The sequence below is a fragment of the Nerophis lumbriciformis genome, linkage group LG20 (genome assembly GCF_033978685.3).
Source record: "Nerophis lumbriciformis linkage group LG20, RoL_Nlum_v2.1, whole genome shotgun sequence".
NCBI classification, from domain to species: domain Eukaryota; kingdom Metazoa; phylum Chordata; class Actinopteri; order Syngnathiformes; family Syngnathidae; genus Nerophis; species Nerophis lumbriciformis.
Genome location: NC_084567.2, coordinates 4,726,147 through 4,745,849, shown reverse-complemented (window position 1 = coordinate 4,745,849; position 19,703 = coordinate 4,726,147). Strand labels below are relative to the sequence as shown.

The following is a 19,703-nucleotide window of genomic DNA, read 5'->3' as shown; positions in this document are numbered from 1 at the left end:
CATGTTTGGCCGAGTTATTGTATGCTAACAGCCGATCACCGTAATCAACCTGAAATTAATAACAATCATTAATCAGGATCATATAATTGCCCAGCCTATGGTGAAGAACACAAATATCATGCATTGTATTGTAACACATTGAACTTATTGTGGCCTAGTGGTTAGAGTGTCCGCCCTGAGATCGGTAGGTTGGGAGTTCAAACCCCGGCCGAGTCATACCAAAGACTATAAAAATGGGACCCATTACCTCCCTGCTTGGCACTCAGCATCAAGGGTTGGAATTGGGGTTTAAATCACCAAAATGATTCCCGGGCGCGGCCACCGCTGCTGCCCACTGCTCCCCTCACCTCCCAGGGGGTGATCAAGGGTGATGGGTCAAATGCAGAGAATAATTTCACCACACCTAGTGTGTGTGACAATCATTGGTACTTTAACTTGAACTTGAACTTTAACTTTATTTGTGTTCCCCAGACATCCAGCAGCTGATTGCTCCTCCTGAAGAGCCTCCGCCTCCGTCGCAGGGGGAGAACTCTACTTTGAAGCAGGAAGCTTTACAGCCATTTCACATTAAAAAGGAAGAGGAGGAACTCTGCATCACTCAGGAGGGAGAGTGTCTTCTCGGGCAGGAGGAAGCTGATCACACCAAATTGCCACTAACAATTGTCTCTGTGAAGACTGAAGAAGATGAAGAGAAACCACAACCAGACAACTTCTTAGCTCCACTATCAGATAGTGAGGCTGAAGACGAGGTTGAAGAACCTTTGAGCAGCGATACAGACTGTGAAGGTGATATGAGGACTCACGCTGACAACAAACACTCCGACTGCTCTAAAGAGAAGACTTGTAAAACAATTTTGAGCTGTTTAGTTTGTAGTACAAGTTGTACAAACAAAAGCAATTTGACTGAACACATGAGAACACACGCAGGAGAAAGAACATATTATTGTTCAGTTTGTGGCAAAAGCTTTTCTCAAAATAGCAGTTTGACTCAACACATGAGAACGCACACAGGAGAAAGACCATTTGATTGTTCAGTTTGCGGTAAAAACTTTTCCCAAAAGAGCCATCTGACGCAACACATGAGAACACACACGGGAGAAAAACCATATACTTGCTCAGATTGCGGCAAAAGCTTCTTTCAAAATAGCAGTTTGACTGAACACATGAGATCGCACACAGGAGAAAAACCATTTATCTGTTCAGTTTGCGGCAACAGTTTTTCTCAAAATAGCAGTTTGACTCAACACATGAGAACGCACACAGGAGAAAGACCATTTGATTGTTCCGTTTGCGGTAAAAGCTTTTCCCACAAGAGCAGTTTAACTCAACACATGAGAACGCACACTGGAGAAAAAACTTTTCAATGTTCGGTTTGTTGCAAAAGATTTTCTCAAAACAAACAATTGATTGTCCACATGAGAAAGCACACCGGGGAAAAACCATTCAACTGTTCAGTTTGCTGTAAAAGCTTTTCTCATAGGGGCAATTTGACTAAACACATGAGAACACACACTGGAGAAAAATCATTTAATTGTTCATTTTGTAGTAAAAGCTTCTCCTACAGACAGGGTTTGACTCGCCACGAAATGAAACACACGGGAGAGAAAACATTCAGTTGTTCAGTTTGTGAGAAAAGTTACACTCAAAAGACACATTTGTCTGATCACCTAAGAACACATAGTAGAAAAAACGTCTAGTTGTTTGTGGTGAAAGTTCTCCTCAAAGTAACATGATGTCTCATCCCACGAGAACAGACACTGGAGGAAAATATTTAGATGCCCAATTTATAGTGAAAGGTTTTTCTATTGACAAAATACACATCAATCAACACCCTGAAGAAAAGCGTTGCAGCTGTTCAGTATGCAGTATTTGCTGAAATGTCACATGAAAACACACAGAAAAACTATTTGCTCAGTTTGTGTTACAGCATTTTAGCAGAGACTAGGTTCCGGATCCTCATTTGTTCCAAAGTAGTGGCCATCGTCGGCTCTCACAAAGTCTGCCTTGATTAGTGGCAGCAAACACAGAACCCTCCATGTTATTGTTGTTTATGGAAGTAGCGCAATGTTGCTATGCACTCTGTGAAATCAACGCACCCTGGAAATATATTACTGACAGAAAATGCTCAAAATTACAAAGATATTATAATTATTACATAGAACATTGCATGTTATGAATTTGTGTGTCACTAATTGTCAGGTTCAAACGCTGATTACATCTATTAAACAAGACAAGAAGCAAGGAATTAAACAGAGACAGAATTACAATTGGCTCAATTGAGGACAGACGTCTGGGCTGTACTCTTGTACAGTCTCCATCACGCTCTGGCGAAAGCTTTTATTTGGACTTTCCCTGATTACATGGTAACAGCTGTTTCCAAGAGACGGGGGTCGTAAACAGCCTCCGCCTTTGATTACAACAGCTCAAAGAAAAAGTTGCCTTGAGGGAAGTCAGGCCCTGCTTCCTCTCTGCTTTGTAGTTCTTGGGTCAAGACAAAATCTTTCTGTGAATTACAATAGAAGAAAGAAACAGAACACCTTCATGTTGCTTCCCATCCTACACAGTGGAGTTTTACAAGCCTTTTTCTTGGTAGGATCAAAGACAGCTTTTGTCTTCTCGCCGGGAACTCATGGCAACACAAAGTTTTGTGAAAACATAGATAAAATTATTCTGACACTAATTGTGTGTACAATTTAGTTGGTAGTTTTAAATGATTTTAGAATGCTTCATAGGTGGACGAGATAAATCCCCATTGCCTGCATTGTTAGCTTCTTCAAGCTACAAGTTTTTGACTATTTGGAATGCACAGAAAATGGAAAGACAAGTGTGCTTCTCTCACATAAAGATTGTGGATGATGTCATGATGTTTGGAGTCACTTTAATAACATCCAGCTTTATCTCACCGTCACACATTAGTCAGTCAAGATAGAGCTCAAAGAAAAACAACACACGTTCAGCCTTCACAATAAAAGCGCTGTGCGGGCAAGAGTGCAAGTCAAAGTATTTAGTATATTTAAATATTAATAAGATAAAAATACGTGTAATATAAAACTGATACTGTTGTTGGTAATGCAGATTGATTTCTTGCTTGTGTTTTTTGAAAAATACACGAGAAGACGACCTTGAGAAAAAGAATCGCAATAATGAGGAACAATATAGCGATTGGATTACTTTCCAAAATTGTCCAGCCCTAGATCACAAAGAGGAGAGAAACCTTTTAAATGCTCATGTTTGGTAGCAAACGTTGTTAATGTAAGAAATGACTGCAGTCACACAAAAATCAGCCAATAAAAGTTTTTTTTTTTGTCTTATTTTGTGCTAAAAAGTTGTTAACTCCTAGAAGTGTAATGTCACGTGTGAGAAGTCAGCTAAAAAGGGATGATTGCTGTGTGTATGATACCAGATTCCCTCATGAGTTAGTGATGCTAAGAACAGCGGTAATGCAGACATACATTCTCATTATTAGGGCCCGCATGGCCCATTGTATAAGGACTCCCAAAGGGAGTCCTTATGCAATGGGACATAAGGACCTATTGAATTTGTAAGGTTTTATTATTATTCTTTATTCTTTATTCTAACGCCGCCACTTTAAACTGTAATTTGACCCACTTAACATGCTTCAAAACTCACCATATTTGACCCACACATCAGGACCTGCGAAAATTGCCTTTTTTTTAAAAAAAAACGAACCACAAAACTCAAAATTGCGCTCTAGCGCCCCCTATGAAAAAAAAAAAACTAGACTGCCTGTAACTCCCACTAGGAAGGTCGGAGAGACATGAAACAAAAACCTTTATGTAGGTGTGACTTAGACCTAGATTTCATAATAGTATATTCTCGGGCAAAAATCAACAGGAAGTTGGCAATTCCCCCTTCAAGACAAAAAAGTACTAAAAACAGTCACTTTTGCCTCTTTGAGCTGTAATTTGACCCCCTTAACATGCTTCAAAACTCACCGAACTGAACACACACATCAGGACTGGCAAAAATTGTGATCTAATAAAAAAAACAACCTAACCCCAAATCTCAAAATTGTGCTCTAGCGCAATTTTTTAATGAAACGCACAAAAAACTGCTCCTCGGATGAAAAAACTGACAAAACTGCCTGTAACTCTCCCTGGGAAGGTCGGAGAGACATGAAACAAAAACCTCTATGTAGGTCTCACTTAGACCTACATTTCATAAAGTGACAATCCCCAGCAAAAATCAACAGGAAGTTTGCTATTCCCCCTTCAAAAAATTTTTTTTGTAAAAACCGGTCATCTTCCTTCAAAAACTATCTCCTCTGAGCGCGTTTGTCGTTTCGGCTTCAAACTAACACAGGAGAGAGATTGAACCCTTGTGTATAAAATAACAGAACAGCGTTTTAATAGCTGCTCCGGTTTTGATTTTATGACCCTTCAAAGACCCGCTGCGCTGATGCTGCTGCACTGCTGTTTTTTTAAGATGGCTGCTTAAAAGCAGGAAGCACCAACGTGCCCACACAATGCAGACAAGGTAGGTACACTAGACAAAAGTCTTGGGACACTTCAGACTAAAAGTAGACAAAAGTATTGGGACACTTAGGACTAGCACCTGCCAAATACGCGGGCCCGAACAATGCTGCTTTCAGCTTTAATTGTTATTGTTCATCGTGTACTTTGTTCTTTACCAAATGTTGGCCAACTGTATTAAAGGTCAGAGTAGGAAGTATTCATGTGGGAAGGTGTTAAAACGAAATGTGAAGATATTTTTTTCCCAATTATGAATTTAAGATAAGTGAATATATTCGAACAGTTTCCCTCAACTTAGCCAAAGAAGATAAAACAAGATCATTTGAAATATAATAAGAGAAAAGGAGGGACAGGCAGTGTACATATAGGAATGAATCTAAACGTGTGCTCATATATATACATATACAGTGGGGCAAAAAAGTATTTAGTCAGCCAACGATTGTGCAAGTTCTCCCACTTAAAATGATGACAGAGGTCTGTAATTTTCATCATAGGTACACTTCAACTGTGAGAGACAGAATGTGAAAAAAAAATCCAGGAATTCACATTGTAGGATTTTTAAAGAATTTATTTGTAAATTATGGTGGAAAATAAGTATTTGGTCACTTCAAACAAGGAAGATCTCTGGCTCTCACAGACCTGTAACTTCTTCTTTAAGAAGCTCTTCTGTCTTCCACTCGTTACCTGTCTTAATGGCACCTGTTTGAACTTGTTATCTGTATAAAAGACACCTGTCCACAGCCTCAAACTGTCAGACTCCAAACTCCATTATGGCCAAGACCAAAGAGCCGTCGAAGGACACCAGGAAAAGAATTGTAGACCTGCACCAGACTGTGAAGAGTGAATCTACAATAGGCAAGCAGCTTGGTGTGAAAAAATCAACTGTGGGAGCAATTATCAGAAAATGGAAGACATACAAAACCACTGATAATCTCCCTCGATCTGGGGCTCCACGCAAGATCTCATCCCGTGGGGTCAAAATGATCATGAGAACGGTGAGCAAAAATCCCAGAACCACACGGGGGGACCTGGTGAATGACCTGCAGAGAGCTGGGACCAAAGTAACAAAGGTAAACATCAGTAACACTCTACGCCGACAGGGAATCAAATCCTGCAGGGCCAGACGTGTCCCCCTGCTTAAGCCAGTGCATGTCCAGGCCCGTCTGAAGTTTGCCAGAGAGCACATGGATGATACAGCAGAGGATTGGGAGAATGTCATGTGGTCAGATGAAACCAAAATAGAACTTTTTGGTATAAACTCAACTCGTCGTGTTTGGAGGAAGAAGAATACTGAGTGGCATCCCTAGAACACCATACCTACTGTGAAGCATGGGGGTGGAAACATCATGCTTTGGGGCTGTTTTTCTGCTAAGGGGACAGGCCGACTGATCCGTTTTAAGGAAAGAATGAATGGGGCCATGTATCGTGAGATTTTGAGCCAAAACCTCCTTCCATCAGTGAGAGCTTTGAAGATGAAACGTGGCTGGGTCTTCCAGCATGACAATGATCCCAAACACACCGCCCGGGCAACGAAGGAGTGGCTCCGTAAGATGCATTTGAAAGTCCTGGAGTGGCCTAGCCAGTCTCCAGACCTCAACCCCTCAGAAAATCTGTGGAGGGAGTTGAAAGTCCGTGTTGCTCGGCGACAGCCCCAAAACATCACTGCTCTCGAGAAGATCTGCATGGAGGAATGGGCCAAAATACCAGCTACTGTGTGTGCAAACCTGGTAAAGACCTATAGTAATCGTTTGACCTCTGTTATTGCCAACAAAGGTTATATTACAAAGTATTGAGTTGAATTTTTGTTATTGACCAAATACTTATTTTCCACCATAATTTACAAATAAATTCTTTAAAAATCCTACAATGTGAATTCCTGGATTTTTTTTTTCACATTCTGTCTCTCACAGTTGAAGTGTACCTATGATGAAAATGACAGACCTCTGTCATCATTTTAAGTGGGAGAACTTGCACAATTGCTGGCTGACTAAATACTTTTTTGCCCCACTGTATATATATATATATATATATATATATATATATATATATATATATATATATATATATATATATATATATATATATATATATATATATATAAATCATTTAACAATGAGGATATTGTTAAATGATATACACATATATGATATATATTTGAAAGAAAATGCTAGTATAAACACATTTTGTTTATGTATGTCTGTGTCACGACTTGGTCCTGGGTGTTTGCTTTTCCGGAAGGCTACGGAAAGTTGGCTCGGGCGAGACGGGAATGTAAGTACATGTTTTATTTAACATTATATATCAAAAAGGAACAAACGAAAAGCGCGCACAATGGCGGAGGTACAAAACTAGGCTATTGAAAACAAAACTTGCACATAGGCAGTAACTGTGAACAATTAAACAAAAACACTAACTGTGGCATTAATAAACAAAAAACGTACTTGGCATGGACTATGAAGTGCGCAGAGGTAAGAGTGTGACGGGGGTATGAATCCGGATGTCGTCAGAAAGACAAACTGAAAACAATGAACTTAAATACTACAGACATGATTAACGAAAACAGGTGCGTGACGTGACAGGTGAAAACTAATGGTTGCTATGGTGACAAAACAAACCAAAGTGCACAAAAAGTCCAAAAACAGAACCGAACATGACTAAAACAAAACATGATCACACAGACATGACAGTCTGAAACTACAGTCGTGCTCATAAGTTTACATACCCTGGGAGAATTTATGATTTCTTGGCCATTCTTCAGAGAATATGAATGATAACACAAAAAACTTTCTTCCACTCATGCTTAATGGTTGTGTGCAGCTATTTATTGGCAAACAACTGTGTTTACTCTTTTTAAATCAAAATGACAAAAGAAAGTACCCAAATAGCCCTAATCAAAAGTTTACATACCCCAGTGACTTTGATCTGATAACATGCACAAAAGTTGACACAAACAGGTTTGAATGGCTAATCAAGGTTCCAATCCTCACCTGTGACATGTTTGTTTGTAATTAGTGTGTGTGTATAAAGGGTCAGTGAGTTTCTGGGCTTCTGACAGACCATTGCATCTTTCATCCAGTGCTGCACACATGTTTCTGGATTCTGAGTCATGGGGAAGGCAAAATAATGATCAAATTATCTGCGAGAAAAGGTAATTGAACTGCATAAAACAGGAAAGGGGTATAAAAAGATAACCAAGGAATTGGGAATGCCAATCAGCAGTGTTTAAACGCTGATTAAGAAGTGGAAAATGAGGGATTCAGGTAGACCAGCAAAGATTTCAGCTACAACTGCCAGGAAAATTATTCGAGATGCAAATAAAAATCCACAAATAACTTCAGCTGAAATACAGGACTCTCTGTAAAATTGTGGTGTGGCTGTTTCAAGATGCACAATAAGGGGGTACTTGAAGAAAAATGGGCTGCAAGTTCGAGTCGCCAGAAGAAAGCCATTTCTGCCCAAATGTCACAAAGTCTCCCGCTTACATTACGCCAAACAGCACAGAGACAAGCCTCAAAACTTCTGGAACAAAGTCATTTGGAGTGATGGCATGAGTGGAAGAAAGGTTTTTGTGTTATCATTCATATTCTCTGAAGAATGGCCAAGAAATCATAAATTCTCCCAGGGTATGTAAACTTATGAGCACGACTGTACATCAAATCAACCAAGTCCAGACAGCTGGTTTGATCTAGAGATCAAAGATGCTCTGCTGCAACTTCGCAAAAACATGTTTTGCCGTGCAACCAATAGAGACCGTCTCTTCTACCATTGGTGGTGTGGCTGAGGACAGCGTGACTCATGCAGCCTGAATGCTTGCCAGAGGTTCAAGATCCTGGGGGGGTAATTTGACCAGGTAAGCACAATTTTTGCATCAATTTTGGCATAATTTACCTTTGGCATTCGTATTCCCATTTTGTTATGCCACTTATTATGATTCTTTAAAATAGGTCTTTATGTTTGTCAGATTGATTGTACAGATATGGTGTTGTTTCTGCTGGGCAAGTATGCCTGACGCGCCTCCTACAGCGCCTTGAGTCAACTGCAGGGTCATCAGCCGGGGACCACCGCTCATTGGAGTTTCACTCTCTTTAACCCCGGAACGCCTCGTGGTGGCGGAGCGGTGGCAGGGACGTCTCCCTGCCACCCCCTGCATCTTATTGCCTCGACCCCCAGTACTTATCCCTCCTCCTCAGCCACAACCAGAAGCTTCCCTTTTCTGCTTCCTCAGCAAGGGCCTTAGCTTCCCTTTGGAGCTTAGCCCCAGTCGTTCCCACATCTCGAAACAGCCTTATACTTGATGTGCCGACGAAGCCCCGACAGCCTACTTCCACAGGGTAGATGGTAGTGGACCAGCCTGCCTTTCTGCACTCAGTAGCCAGATCTGCATACTTGGCTGCTTTGCGCTCGTAGGCTGCCTGGATTCCCTCCTCCCAGGGGATGGTGAGCTCGATCAGTATGGCAGGCTTGGTAACAGCAGACCATAGCACGATGTCTGGGCGGAGTGAAGTGGTGATTTCACGGGGGAACTGGAGCTGTTTGCCGATGTCAGCCCTCATACTCCAGTCTCTTGCCAGAGAGAGGAAACTGCGGGGGCCTCGTCGGCTGGTGTGTCCTTTGCCTTCTCCTGGCCTCACAAACATGACAGGAAGTTGCTTGGCTATGGGCTGGCTGTTGGCCTCTTGTCTACTGCTCTCCAGGACTTCGGCCAGTTTCCTCAGGACTTGATCATGCCGCCATCTGTAGCGACCCTGTGTCAGCGCGATCTTGCAGCCTGATAGCAAGTGCTGCAGGCTGGCGTTGGGAGCACCACACAGGGGACAGCTCTCCTCCTGGCCGAACCACTGGTGGAGGTTTCTAGGGCATGGTAAGGTGTCATAGGTTGCCCTGAGTAGGAAGCTGAATCTGGCTTGTGGCATCTTCCATAGGTCGGCCCAGCTGATGGGTCTGTTGATGGTACCTTCCCAAGTGGTCCATCTTCCTTGGCGACCTTGAGACACGGCTTTGATGGTATATTGCTCCTGGTTTGCCCTTGAGACCTCCTCCACAACCATGGCTCTGCGTTCCCTCTTTGTGGCCTTGGACCAGAGGCGTGGAGAATCACCCAAGCCAAGCCCCGCTCTCCCTACTTGCACCCTGCCAACTATCTCTTGGTGTTGGAGCCTGCCAATGGCCTTGGCGACCTCTGGCCCTGCTTGCCACTTCCGGCCTGTTCGGGTGGGTACACGTGCATTCCTCACTGTAGGATCTGAGGATTCTTCAAGCTCAAGAACCAGTCTGGCCTTCTCTTGCTTATAGCCCAGGGTGAGGGACTGTATCGGCAGGTGCAGCAAAGTTGCCCCAAATAAGCCAGTGTCGGAGAAGCAACGCGGTAGGCCCAGCCAAAGTTTAACCAAAGTTTATAAAAGAATGTTTCCATCTAAAATCCTTGTTCTACCACCTACTCCTGCATGCGGAGGTCATGTCCATACCCTTTTTTGTCATATGGTGGACATTTCCTGTTACGATGACTTTGTGGTTTTCACAAACATGTAAGGGTCTTATAATGTTGTTGGTTATTATAAACAGTTACTGCTCAAACAGTCATTATAAATCAAAATCACTGTTGTTGTGAATTATTGACCTATTTAAGGCTACAACTACTTCACATTAAACGTTTAAATATTGAGTTTTTAGAAGGGAAAATATTGAATATTTATTGTTTTTGCCTCATGTGAGAATGAGATATTTTTAGTGTTCTTTGTAATCCAGTCATGTTTAAATCAGCTAGTATTTTCCCATGTAGTGTGTCTTCTCGTGACCTCCTTGCTTTTATCTTGTGTCCTCGAGTAAACTCTTTGTTTTGTCTTAAGGGTTCCTTTTTGTCGGCTCAAAGATCTGTTTTGGCCAGTTTTTTACCTGTTTTGAAGAAGCAGCCGCGCTCCTTTCTGGGCGAGAGAGGCTGTTTTCGCTCTACATAAGCTGACTCTTTTTGTTTGAGTTTAGACTTCGCTTGCTGATGCTATTGTTGCGTTGAAAGGGCTGGTCTCCTAAAGCTTTAATAAAACTTGGCCAAGTACTAATCTGTCTCTGTGGTCCTTCTTACTCAACATACAGGTAAAAGCCAGTAAATTAGAATATTTTGAAAAACTTGATTTATTTCAGTAATTGCATTCAAAAGGTGTAACTTGTACATTATATTTATTCATTGCACACAGACTGATGCATTCAAATGTTTATTTCATTTAATTTTGATGATTTGAAGTGGCAACAAATGAAAATCCAAAATTCTGTGTGTCACAAAATTAGAATATTACTTAAGGCTAATACAAAAAAGGGATTTTTAGAAATGTTGGCCAACTGAAAAGTGTGAAAATGAAAAATATGAGCATGTACAATACTCAATACTTGGTTGGAGCTCCTTTTGCCTCAATTACTGCGTTAATGCGGCGTGGCATGGAATCGATGAGTTTCTGGCACTGCTCAGGTGTTATGAGAGCCCAGGTTGCTCTGATAGTGGCCTTCAACTCTTCTGCGTTTTTGGGTCTGGCATTCTGCATCTTCCTTTTCACAATACCCCACAGATTTTCTATGGGGCTAAGGTCAGGGGAGTTGGCGGGCCAATTTAGAACAGAAATACCATGGTCCGTAAACCAGGCACGGGTAGATTTTGCGCTGTGTGCAGGCGCCAAGTCCTGTTGGAACTTGAAATCTCCATCTCCATAGAGCAGGTCAGCAGCAGGAAGCATGAAGTGCTCTAAAACTTGCTGGTAGACGGCTGCGTTGACCCTGGATCTCAGGAAACAGAGTGGACCGACACCAGCAGATGACATGGCACCCCAAACCATCACCCAACCATGCAAATTTTGCATTTCCTTTGGAAATCGAGGTCCCAGAGTCTGGAGGAAGACAGGAGAGGCACAGGATCCACGTTGCCTGAAGTCTAGTGTAAAGTTTCCACCATCAGTGATGGTTTGGGGTGCCATGTCATCTGCTGGTGTCGGTCCACTCTGTTTCCTGAGATCCAGGGTCAACGCAGCCGTCTACCAGCAAGTTTTAGAGCACTTCATGCTTCCTGCTGCTGACCTGCTCTATGGAGATGGAGATTTCAAGTTCCAACAGGACTTGGCGCCTGCACACAGCGCAAAATCTACCCGTGCCTGGTTTACGGACCATGGTATTTCTGTTCTAAATTGGCCCGCCAACTCCCCTGACCTTAGCCCCATAGAAAATCTGTGGGGTATTGTGAAAAGGAAGATTCAGAATGCCAGACCCCAAAACGCAGGAGAGTTGAAGGCCACTATCAGAGCAACCTGGGCTCTCATAACACCTGAGCAGTGCCAGAAACGCATCGACTCCATGCCACGCCGCATTAACGCAGTAATTGAGGCAAAAGGAGCTCCAACCAAGTATTGAGTATTGTACATGCTCATATTTTTCATTTTCATACTTTTCAGTTGGCCAACATTTCTAAAAATCCCTTTTTTGTATTAGCCTTAAGTAATATTCTAATTTTGTGACACACGGAATTTTGGATTTTCATTTGTTGCCACTTCAAATCATCAAAATTAAATGAAATAAACATTTGAATGCATCAGTATGTGTGCAATGAATAAATATAATGTACAAGTTACACCTTTTGAATGCAATTACTGAAATAAATCAAGTTTTTCAAAATATTCTAATTTACTGGCTTTTACCTGTATATGTCATCCAAAAGAACTTGGGATTGACCAGTGTGTTTTTTTATTACGTGAGAGGAAGACTGGTCGTGCAGCACTTACAAAAAAAGGAGGTTTCTTTTACAAAAAGGGACAAAAAACATACAAAAACTAAATATTAACAGATAGATCTGAAGTTGGTCGAGAGATTTCAGCATTGAAAATAATTTAAAAATGTTTTAATAATATATGACTTCCTTTTAACACTTTTATGAGAAGGACCCTTAAGGGTCCAAGGGTCTTCAAATGTAACTTTTTTTAAATCGGAAATGGTCAATGCTCAAACAATATTATATTATATGAATCAAAATGAATGTTGTGAATTATTGACCTTTTTAAGGCTCCAACTCCTTCACATCAAATATTTGACTTCTGCGTTTTGGGGGGAAATATTGCATAGTTTTTGTTTACGCCATACAAAAAAAGGGTTTTCCTGGACATAAAAAAATGCAAACTTAATATCAATGGATAGACTTGAAGTCTTGATTAGGACTTACTTTTAACACTTTTATGAGTGGGACCCTTTAGGGTCCAACAGTCTTTTACTGTCGTATTTTTTTATTATTATTATTGAAAAGGTCAATGCTCAAACAATTGTTATGAATCAAAATTAATGTTGTTGTGAACAATTGACCTATTTAAGGCTCCAACTACTTCACATCAAATATTTGACTTCTGAGTTTTGGGGGGGAAATATTTTTTTGTGCCATACAAAAAAAAGGTTTTTCGTTAAACATAAAAAATAACAAAAACTGTGTTTTTTAATTTTATTTTAAATTTTCATTTCAGATTTATTTGTAGAAAGGAAAAAAATATATAATGATAATATATGACTTACTTTTGACACTTTTATGAGTGGGACCAAGGGTCCTATACTGTTTTTTTTATTTGTATTTGTTATTGTAATTTTTTTTGTTTTTGTTTTTTTTTTAAACTAAAATGGTCAATGCTCAACCAATGAAATCAAAAATAAATGTTGTTGTGAACTATTGACCTATTTAAGGCTCCAACTGCTTCACATCAAATATTTGACTAATGAGATTTGGGGGGGGGAATATATTTTTTGAGGTGGCGACTTGTCCAGGGTGTACACCGCCTTCCGCCCGATTGTAGCTGAGATAGGCTCCAGCGCCCCCCGCGACCCCAAAGGGAATAAGCGGTAGAAAATGGATGGATGGATGGAAAAAAAAGGGTTTTTGTTGAGAAAAAGGTTATAAAATATAAAAAATAACAAAACTGTTTTTTTTATTTTTTATTTTTCTTTCAGATGTAATTGTTGAAAGGGAAAAAAAATAATACTAATATATGACTTACTTTTAACACTTTTATGAGTGGGACCAAAGGTCCTATACAGTTTTTTGTTTATTTTTGTTATTTTTATCTAAAACGGTCAATGCTCAAACAATTATTATGAATCCAAATCAATGTAGTTGTGAACTATTGACCTTTTTAAGGCTCCAGCAGCTACTTCACATCAAATATTTTTGACTGCTGAGCTTTGAAGGGAAAACATTGCATAATTTTTGTTTATGCCATCCAAAAAAAAGTTTTCTTTGACACAAAGTGTGTAAAACACAAAAAAGTATAAACAAAACAACAAAAACGTCATATCAATTGATAGCTCTGAAGTTCATCTACAAATTCAAGAGTTGAAAGTAAAAAAATGACAAATGCATGACTTACTTTTAACACTTCTTTGAGTGGGGCCCCTAAGGGTCCAAAGGTCTTCTACTGTCGTTTTTGTTGTTGTTGTTTTTAACTAAAATGGTCAATGCTCAACCAATGAAAATAAATGTTGTTGTGAACTATTGACCTATTTAAGGCTCCAACTGCTTCACATCAAATATTTGACTTCTGAGTTTTGGGGGGGAAATATATTTTTATGCTATACTAAAAAAGGGTTTTCGTTGACAAAAAGGTTATAAAACATACAAAAAAAAGACCCATCAAAAATAACAAAAACTTAATATAAATGGAAAAACCTGAAGTTGATCTAAAGATTCAATCGTTGAAAGGAAAAAATAATAATAATAATAATATATGACTTACTTTTAACACTTTTATGAGTGGTACCCTTTAGGGTCCAAGGGTCCTATACTGTTTATTTATTTTTAAATTTCAGATTTAATTGTTGAAAGGAAAAAAAAAAAAGATATATGACTTACTTTTAATGCTTTTATGAGTGGGACCCTTTAGGGTCCAAGGGTCCTATACTGTTTTTTTTATTTGTATTTTAAATTTTTATCTAAAACAGTCAATGCTCAAACAATTATTATGAATCCAAATCAATGTAGTTGTGAATTATTGACCTATTTAAGGCTCCAACTACTTCACATCAAATATTTGACTTCTGAGTTTTAGAGGGAAAATATTGCATCTTTTTTGTTTATGCCATACAAAAAAAGGTTTTCTTTGACAAAAAGTGTATAAAACATAAAAAAAGCATGAAAGAAAACCACAAAAACTTAATATCAATTAATAGATCTGAAGTTCATCTACAAATTTAAGAGTTGAAAGTAAAAAAATGACTAATGTATGACTTACTTTTAACACTTCTTTGAGTGGGACCCCTCAGGGTCCAAGGGTCCTATATTGTTTATTTATTTTAATTTCAGATTTAATTGTTGAAAGTAAAAAATTATAATGATACATGACTTACTTTTACCACTTCTATGAGTGGGACCCTTTAGGATCCAAGGGTCCTATACTGTTTTTTGTTTTGTTTTGTTTTTTGTATTTTAAATTTTTATCTAAAACGGTCAATGCTCAAACAATTATTATGAATCCAAATCAATGAAGTTGTGAATTATTGACCTACTTAAGGCTCCAACTACTTCACATCAAATATTTGACTTCTGAGTTTTAGAGGGAAAATATTGCATCCTTTTTGTTTATGCCATACAAAAAAAGGTTTTCTTTGACAAAAAGTGTATAAAACATAAAAAAGCATGAAAGAAAACCACAAAAACTTCATATCAATTGATAGATCTGAAGTTCATCTACAAATTTAAGAGTTGAAAGTAAAAAAATGACTAATGCATGACTTACTTTTAACACTTCTTTGAGTGGGACCCCTTAGGGTCCAAGGGTCCTATACTGTTTATTTATTTTAATTTCAGATTTAATTGTTGAAAGTAAAAAATAATGATGATACATGACTTACTTTTACCACTTTTCTGAGTGGGACCCTTTAGGATCCAAGGGTCCTATACTGTTTTTTGTTTTTTTTTGTATTTTAAATTTTTATCTAAAACGGTCAATGCTCAAACAATTATTATGAATCCAAATCAATGTAGTTGTGAATTGTTGACCTTTTTAAGGCTCCAGCTATTTCACATCAAATATTTTTGACTGCTGAGCTTTGGAGGGAAAACATTGCATAATTTTTGTTTATGCCATCCAAAAAAAAGTTTTCTTTGACACAAAGTGTGTAAAACACAAAAAAGTATAAACAAAACAACAAAAACGTCATATCAATTGATAGCTCTGAAGTTCATCTACAAATTTAAGAGTTGAAAGTAAAAAAATGACTAATGCACGACTTACTTTTAACACTTCTTTGAGTGGGGCCCCTAATGATCCAAAGGTCTTCTACTGTCGTTTTTGTTGTTGTTGTTTTTAACTAAATGGTCAATGCTCAACCAATGACAATAAATGTTGTTGTGAACTATTGACCTATTTAAGGCTCCAACTGCTTCACATCAAATATTTGACTTCTGAGTTTTGGGGGGGAAATATATTTTTATGCCATACTAAAAAAGGGTTTTCGTTGACAAAAAGGTTAAAAAACATACAAAAAAAACCCCATCAAAAATAACAAAAACTTAATATAAATGGAAAAACCTGAAGTTGATCTAAAGATTTAATCGTTGAAATGAAAAAAATATATAATAATAATAATATATGACTTACTTTTAACACTTTTATGAGTGGTACCCTTTAGGGTCCAAGGGTCCTATACTGTTTATTTATTTTTAAATTTCAGATTTAATTGTTGAAAGGGAAAAAAAAAAATTATATATGACTTACTTTTAACACTTTTATGAGTGGGACCCTTTAGGGTCTAAGGGTTCTATACTGTTTTTTTTTTATTTGTATTTTAAATTTGTATCTAAAACAGTCAATGCTCAAACAATTATTATGAATCCAAATCAATGTAGTTGTGAATTATTGACCTATTTAAGGCTCCAACTACTTCACATCAAATATTTGACTGCTGAGTTTTAGAGGGAAAATATTGCATAATTTTTGTTTATGCCATACCAAACAAAGGTTTTCTTTGACACAAAGTGTAAAAAACATTAAAAAAAGCATGAAAAAAACCCCACAAAAACTTCATATCAATTGATAGATCTGAAGTTCATCTACAAATTTAAGAGTTGAAAGTAAAAAAATGACTAATGTATGACTTACTTTTAACACTTCTTTGAGTGGGACCCCTTAGGGTCCAAGGGTCCTATATTGTTTATTTATTTTAATTTCAGATTTAATTGTTGAAAGTAAAAAATAATGATGATACATGACTTACTTTTACCACTTCTATGAGTGGGACCCTTTAGGGTCCAAGGGTCCTATACTGGTTTTTTTTGTGTGTTTTTTTTGTATTTTAAATTTTTATCTAAAACGGTCAATGCTCAAACAATTATTATGAATCCAAATCAATGTAGTTGTGAATTATTGACCTATTTAAGGCTCCAGCTACTTCACATCAAATATTTGACTGCTAAGCTTTGGAGGGAAAATATTGCATAATTTTTGTTTATGCCATACCAAAAAAAGGTTTTCTTTGACACAAAGTGTAAAAAACATAAAAAAGCATGAAAACCCCCCAACAAAAACTTCATATCAATTAATAGATCTGAAGTTCATCTACAAATTTAAGAATTGAAAGTTAAAAAAAATATTAATGTATGACTTACTTTTAAGACGTATTTGAGTGGGACTCCTAATGTCGTTTTTTTTGTATTGTTTTTTTTTTTTTTTTACTAAAACGGTCAATGCTTAACTAATTAAATCAAAATCAATGTTGTTGTGAATTATTGACCTGTTCAAGGCTCCAATTAATTCACATCAAATGTTTGACTTTTGAATTTTGAAGGGGGTGGGGGGGTATATTGCATAGTAAAGTTAAAGTTAAAAACGTTAGAGTACACTAGGTGTGTGAAATTATTCTCTGCATTTGACCCATCACCCAGGGCATACAACATACAAAACAACCCATGGAAAACTTTATATCAATGGATAGATCTGAAGTTGATCTAGAAATGTAAGCATTGAATATCAAGAATGAGATTTAAAGGAGAACATTATCACCAGACCTATGTAAGCGTCAATATATACCTTGATGTTGCAGAAAAAAGACCATATATTTTTTTAACCGATTTCCGAACTCTAAATGGGTAAATTTTGGCGAATTAAACGCCTTTCTATTATTCGCTCTTGGAGCGATGACATCACATCGGGAAGCAATCCGCCATTTTCTCAAACACCGAGTCAAATCAGCTCTGTTATTTTCCGTTTTTCCGACTGTTTTCCGTACCTTGGAGACATCATGCCTCGTCGGTGTGTTGTCGGAGGGTGTAACAACACCAACAGGGGCGGATTCAAGTTGCACCAGTGGCCCAAAGATGCCAAAGTGGCAAGAAATTGGACATTTGTTCCGCACACTTTACCGACGAAAGCTATGCTACGACAGAGATGGCAAGAATGTGTGGATATCCTGCGACACTCAAAGCAGATGCATTTCCAACTGGACTGGACAGATCAGCTTTCAGGAAAAGAGAGCGAATGAGGGTATGTCTACAGAATATATTAATTGATGAAAACTGGGCTGTCTGCACTCTCAAAGTGCATGTTGTTGCCAAATGTATTTCATATGCTGTAAACCTAGTTCATAGTTGTTAGTTTCCTTTAATGCCAAACAAACACATACCAATCGTTGGTTAGAAGGCGATCGCTGAATTCGTCCTCGCTTTCTCCCGTGTCGCTGGCTGTCGTGTCGTTTTCGTCGGTTTCGCTTGCATACGGTTCAAACCGATATGGCTCAATAGCTTCAGTTTCTTCTTCAATTTGGTTTTCGCTACCTGCCTCCACACTACAACCATCCGTTTCAATACATGCGTAATCTGTTGAATCGCTTAAGCCGCTGAAATCCGAGTCTGAATCCGAGCTAATGTCGCTATAGCTTGCTGTTCTTTCCGCCATGTTTGTTTGTGTTGGCTTCACTATGTGACGTCACAGGAAAATGGACGGGTGTATATAACGATGGTTAAAATCAGGCACTTTAAAGCTTTTTTTAGGGATATGGCGTGATGGGTAAAATTTTGAAAAAAACTTCGAAAAATAAAATAAGCCATTGGGAACTGATTTGTATTGGTTTTAACCATTCTGAAATTGTGATAATGTTCCCCTTTAAGTCTGAAAAATACAGAAGCTCCAATGACAACACATGTGCAATAAAATAATAACAATAATAATTTATTCAAAAATAATTACCGGAGTGAATCACATTTATATTCAACCTGAAAAATAAATGTGTGCACCAATTGTTTATTTGAATACACCGATGTATTTTTTCCAAATTCAACATCAAAATTCCATCCATCCATCTTCTTCCGCTTATCCGAGGTCGGGTCGCGGGGGCAGCAGCCTAAGCAGGGAAACCCAGACTTCCCTCTCCCCAACCACTTCGTCCAGCACCTCCCGGGGGATCCCGAGGCGTTCCCAGGCCAGCCGGGAGACATAGTCTTCCCAACGTGTCCTGGGTCTTCCCCGTGGCCTCCTACCGGTCGGACGTGCCCTAAACACCTCCCTAGGGAGGCGCTCGGGTGGCATCCTGACCAGATGCCCGAACCACCTCATCTGGTTCCTCTCCATGTGGAGGAGCAGCGGCTTTACTTTGAGCTCCTCCCGGATGACAGAGCTTCTCACCCTATCTCTAAGGGAGAGCCCCGCCACCCGGCGGAGGAAACTCATTTGGGCCGCTTGTACCCGTGATCTTGTCCTTTCGGTCATAACCCAAAGCTCATGACCATAGGTGAGGATGGGAACGTTGATCGACCGGTAAATTGAGAGCTTTGCCTTCCGGCTCAGCTCCTTCTTCACCACAACGGATCGATACAGCGTCCGCATTACTGAAGATGCCTGCCGATCTCACCATCCACTCTTCCCTCACTCGTGAACAAGACTCCGAGGTACTTGAACTCCTCCACTTGGGGCAAGATAACCTCCCCAACCCGGAGATGGCACTCCACCCTTTTCCGGGGGAGAACCATGGACTCGGACTTGGACATCAAAATTCGATTCTTTTTTTCCAACTACAAAACGTTTGGCTCCAATTTAGCTTCATGCAACCTCACCACAAATAGATGACAGTTCTGTAAACACTGACATATCATAAGCACTTCCAACGGTTCCATAGTGTAGTGGTTATCACGTCTGCTTTACACGCAGAAGGTCCTGGGTTCGAGCCCCAGTGGAACCAACAGTTTTTTTTTACCATGAATAGATTAACGTG

At 39.1% G+C, this 19,703-nt stretch overlaps 1 protein-coding gene and 1 non-coding gene across 2 annotated transcripts in view; both read left to right on the top strand.

Annotated features, from left to right (window-relative positions):
- The window catches only part of LOC133619851 (uncharacterized), a 46,050-nt gene extending 43,716 nt beyond the window's left edge, over positions 1-2,334 (top strand). Inside the window, exon 3 of the mRNA XM_072915425.1 lies at positions 472-2,334. Within this exon, the coding sequence (XP_072771526.1) occupies positions 472-1,697 (1,226 nt within the window). The 3' untranslated portion in view covers positions 1,698-2,334. The remainder of the gene's footprint in view (positions 1-471) is intronic.
- Positions 2,335-19,597: 17,263 nt separating this feature from the next.
- trnav-uac (transfer RNA valine (anticodon UAC)) lies at positions 19,598-19,670 on the top strand. The gene has a single exon. It is a non-coding gene; the product is annotated as a tRNA-Val (tRNA).
- The last annotated feature ends 33 nt before the right edge of the window (positions 19,671-19,703 follow it).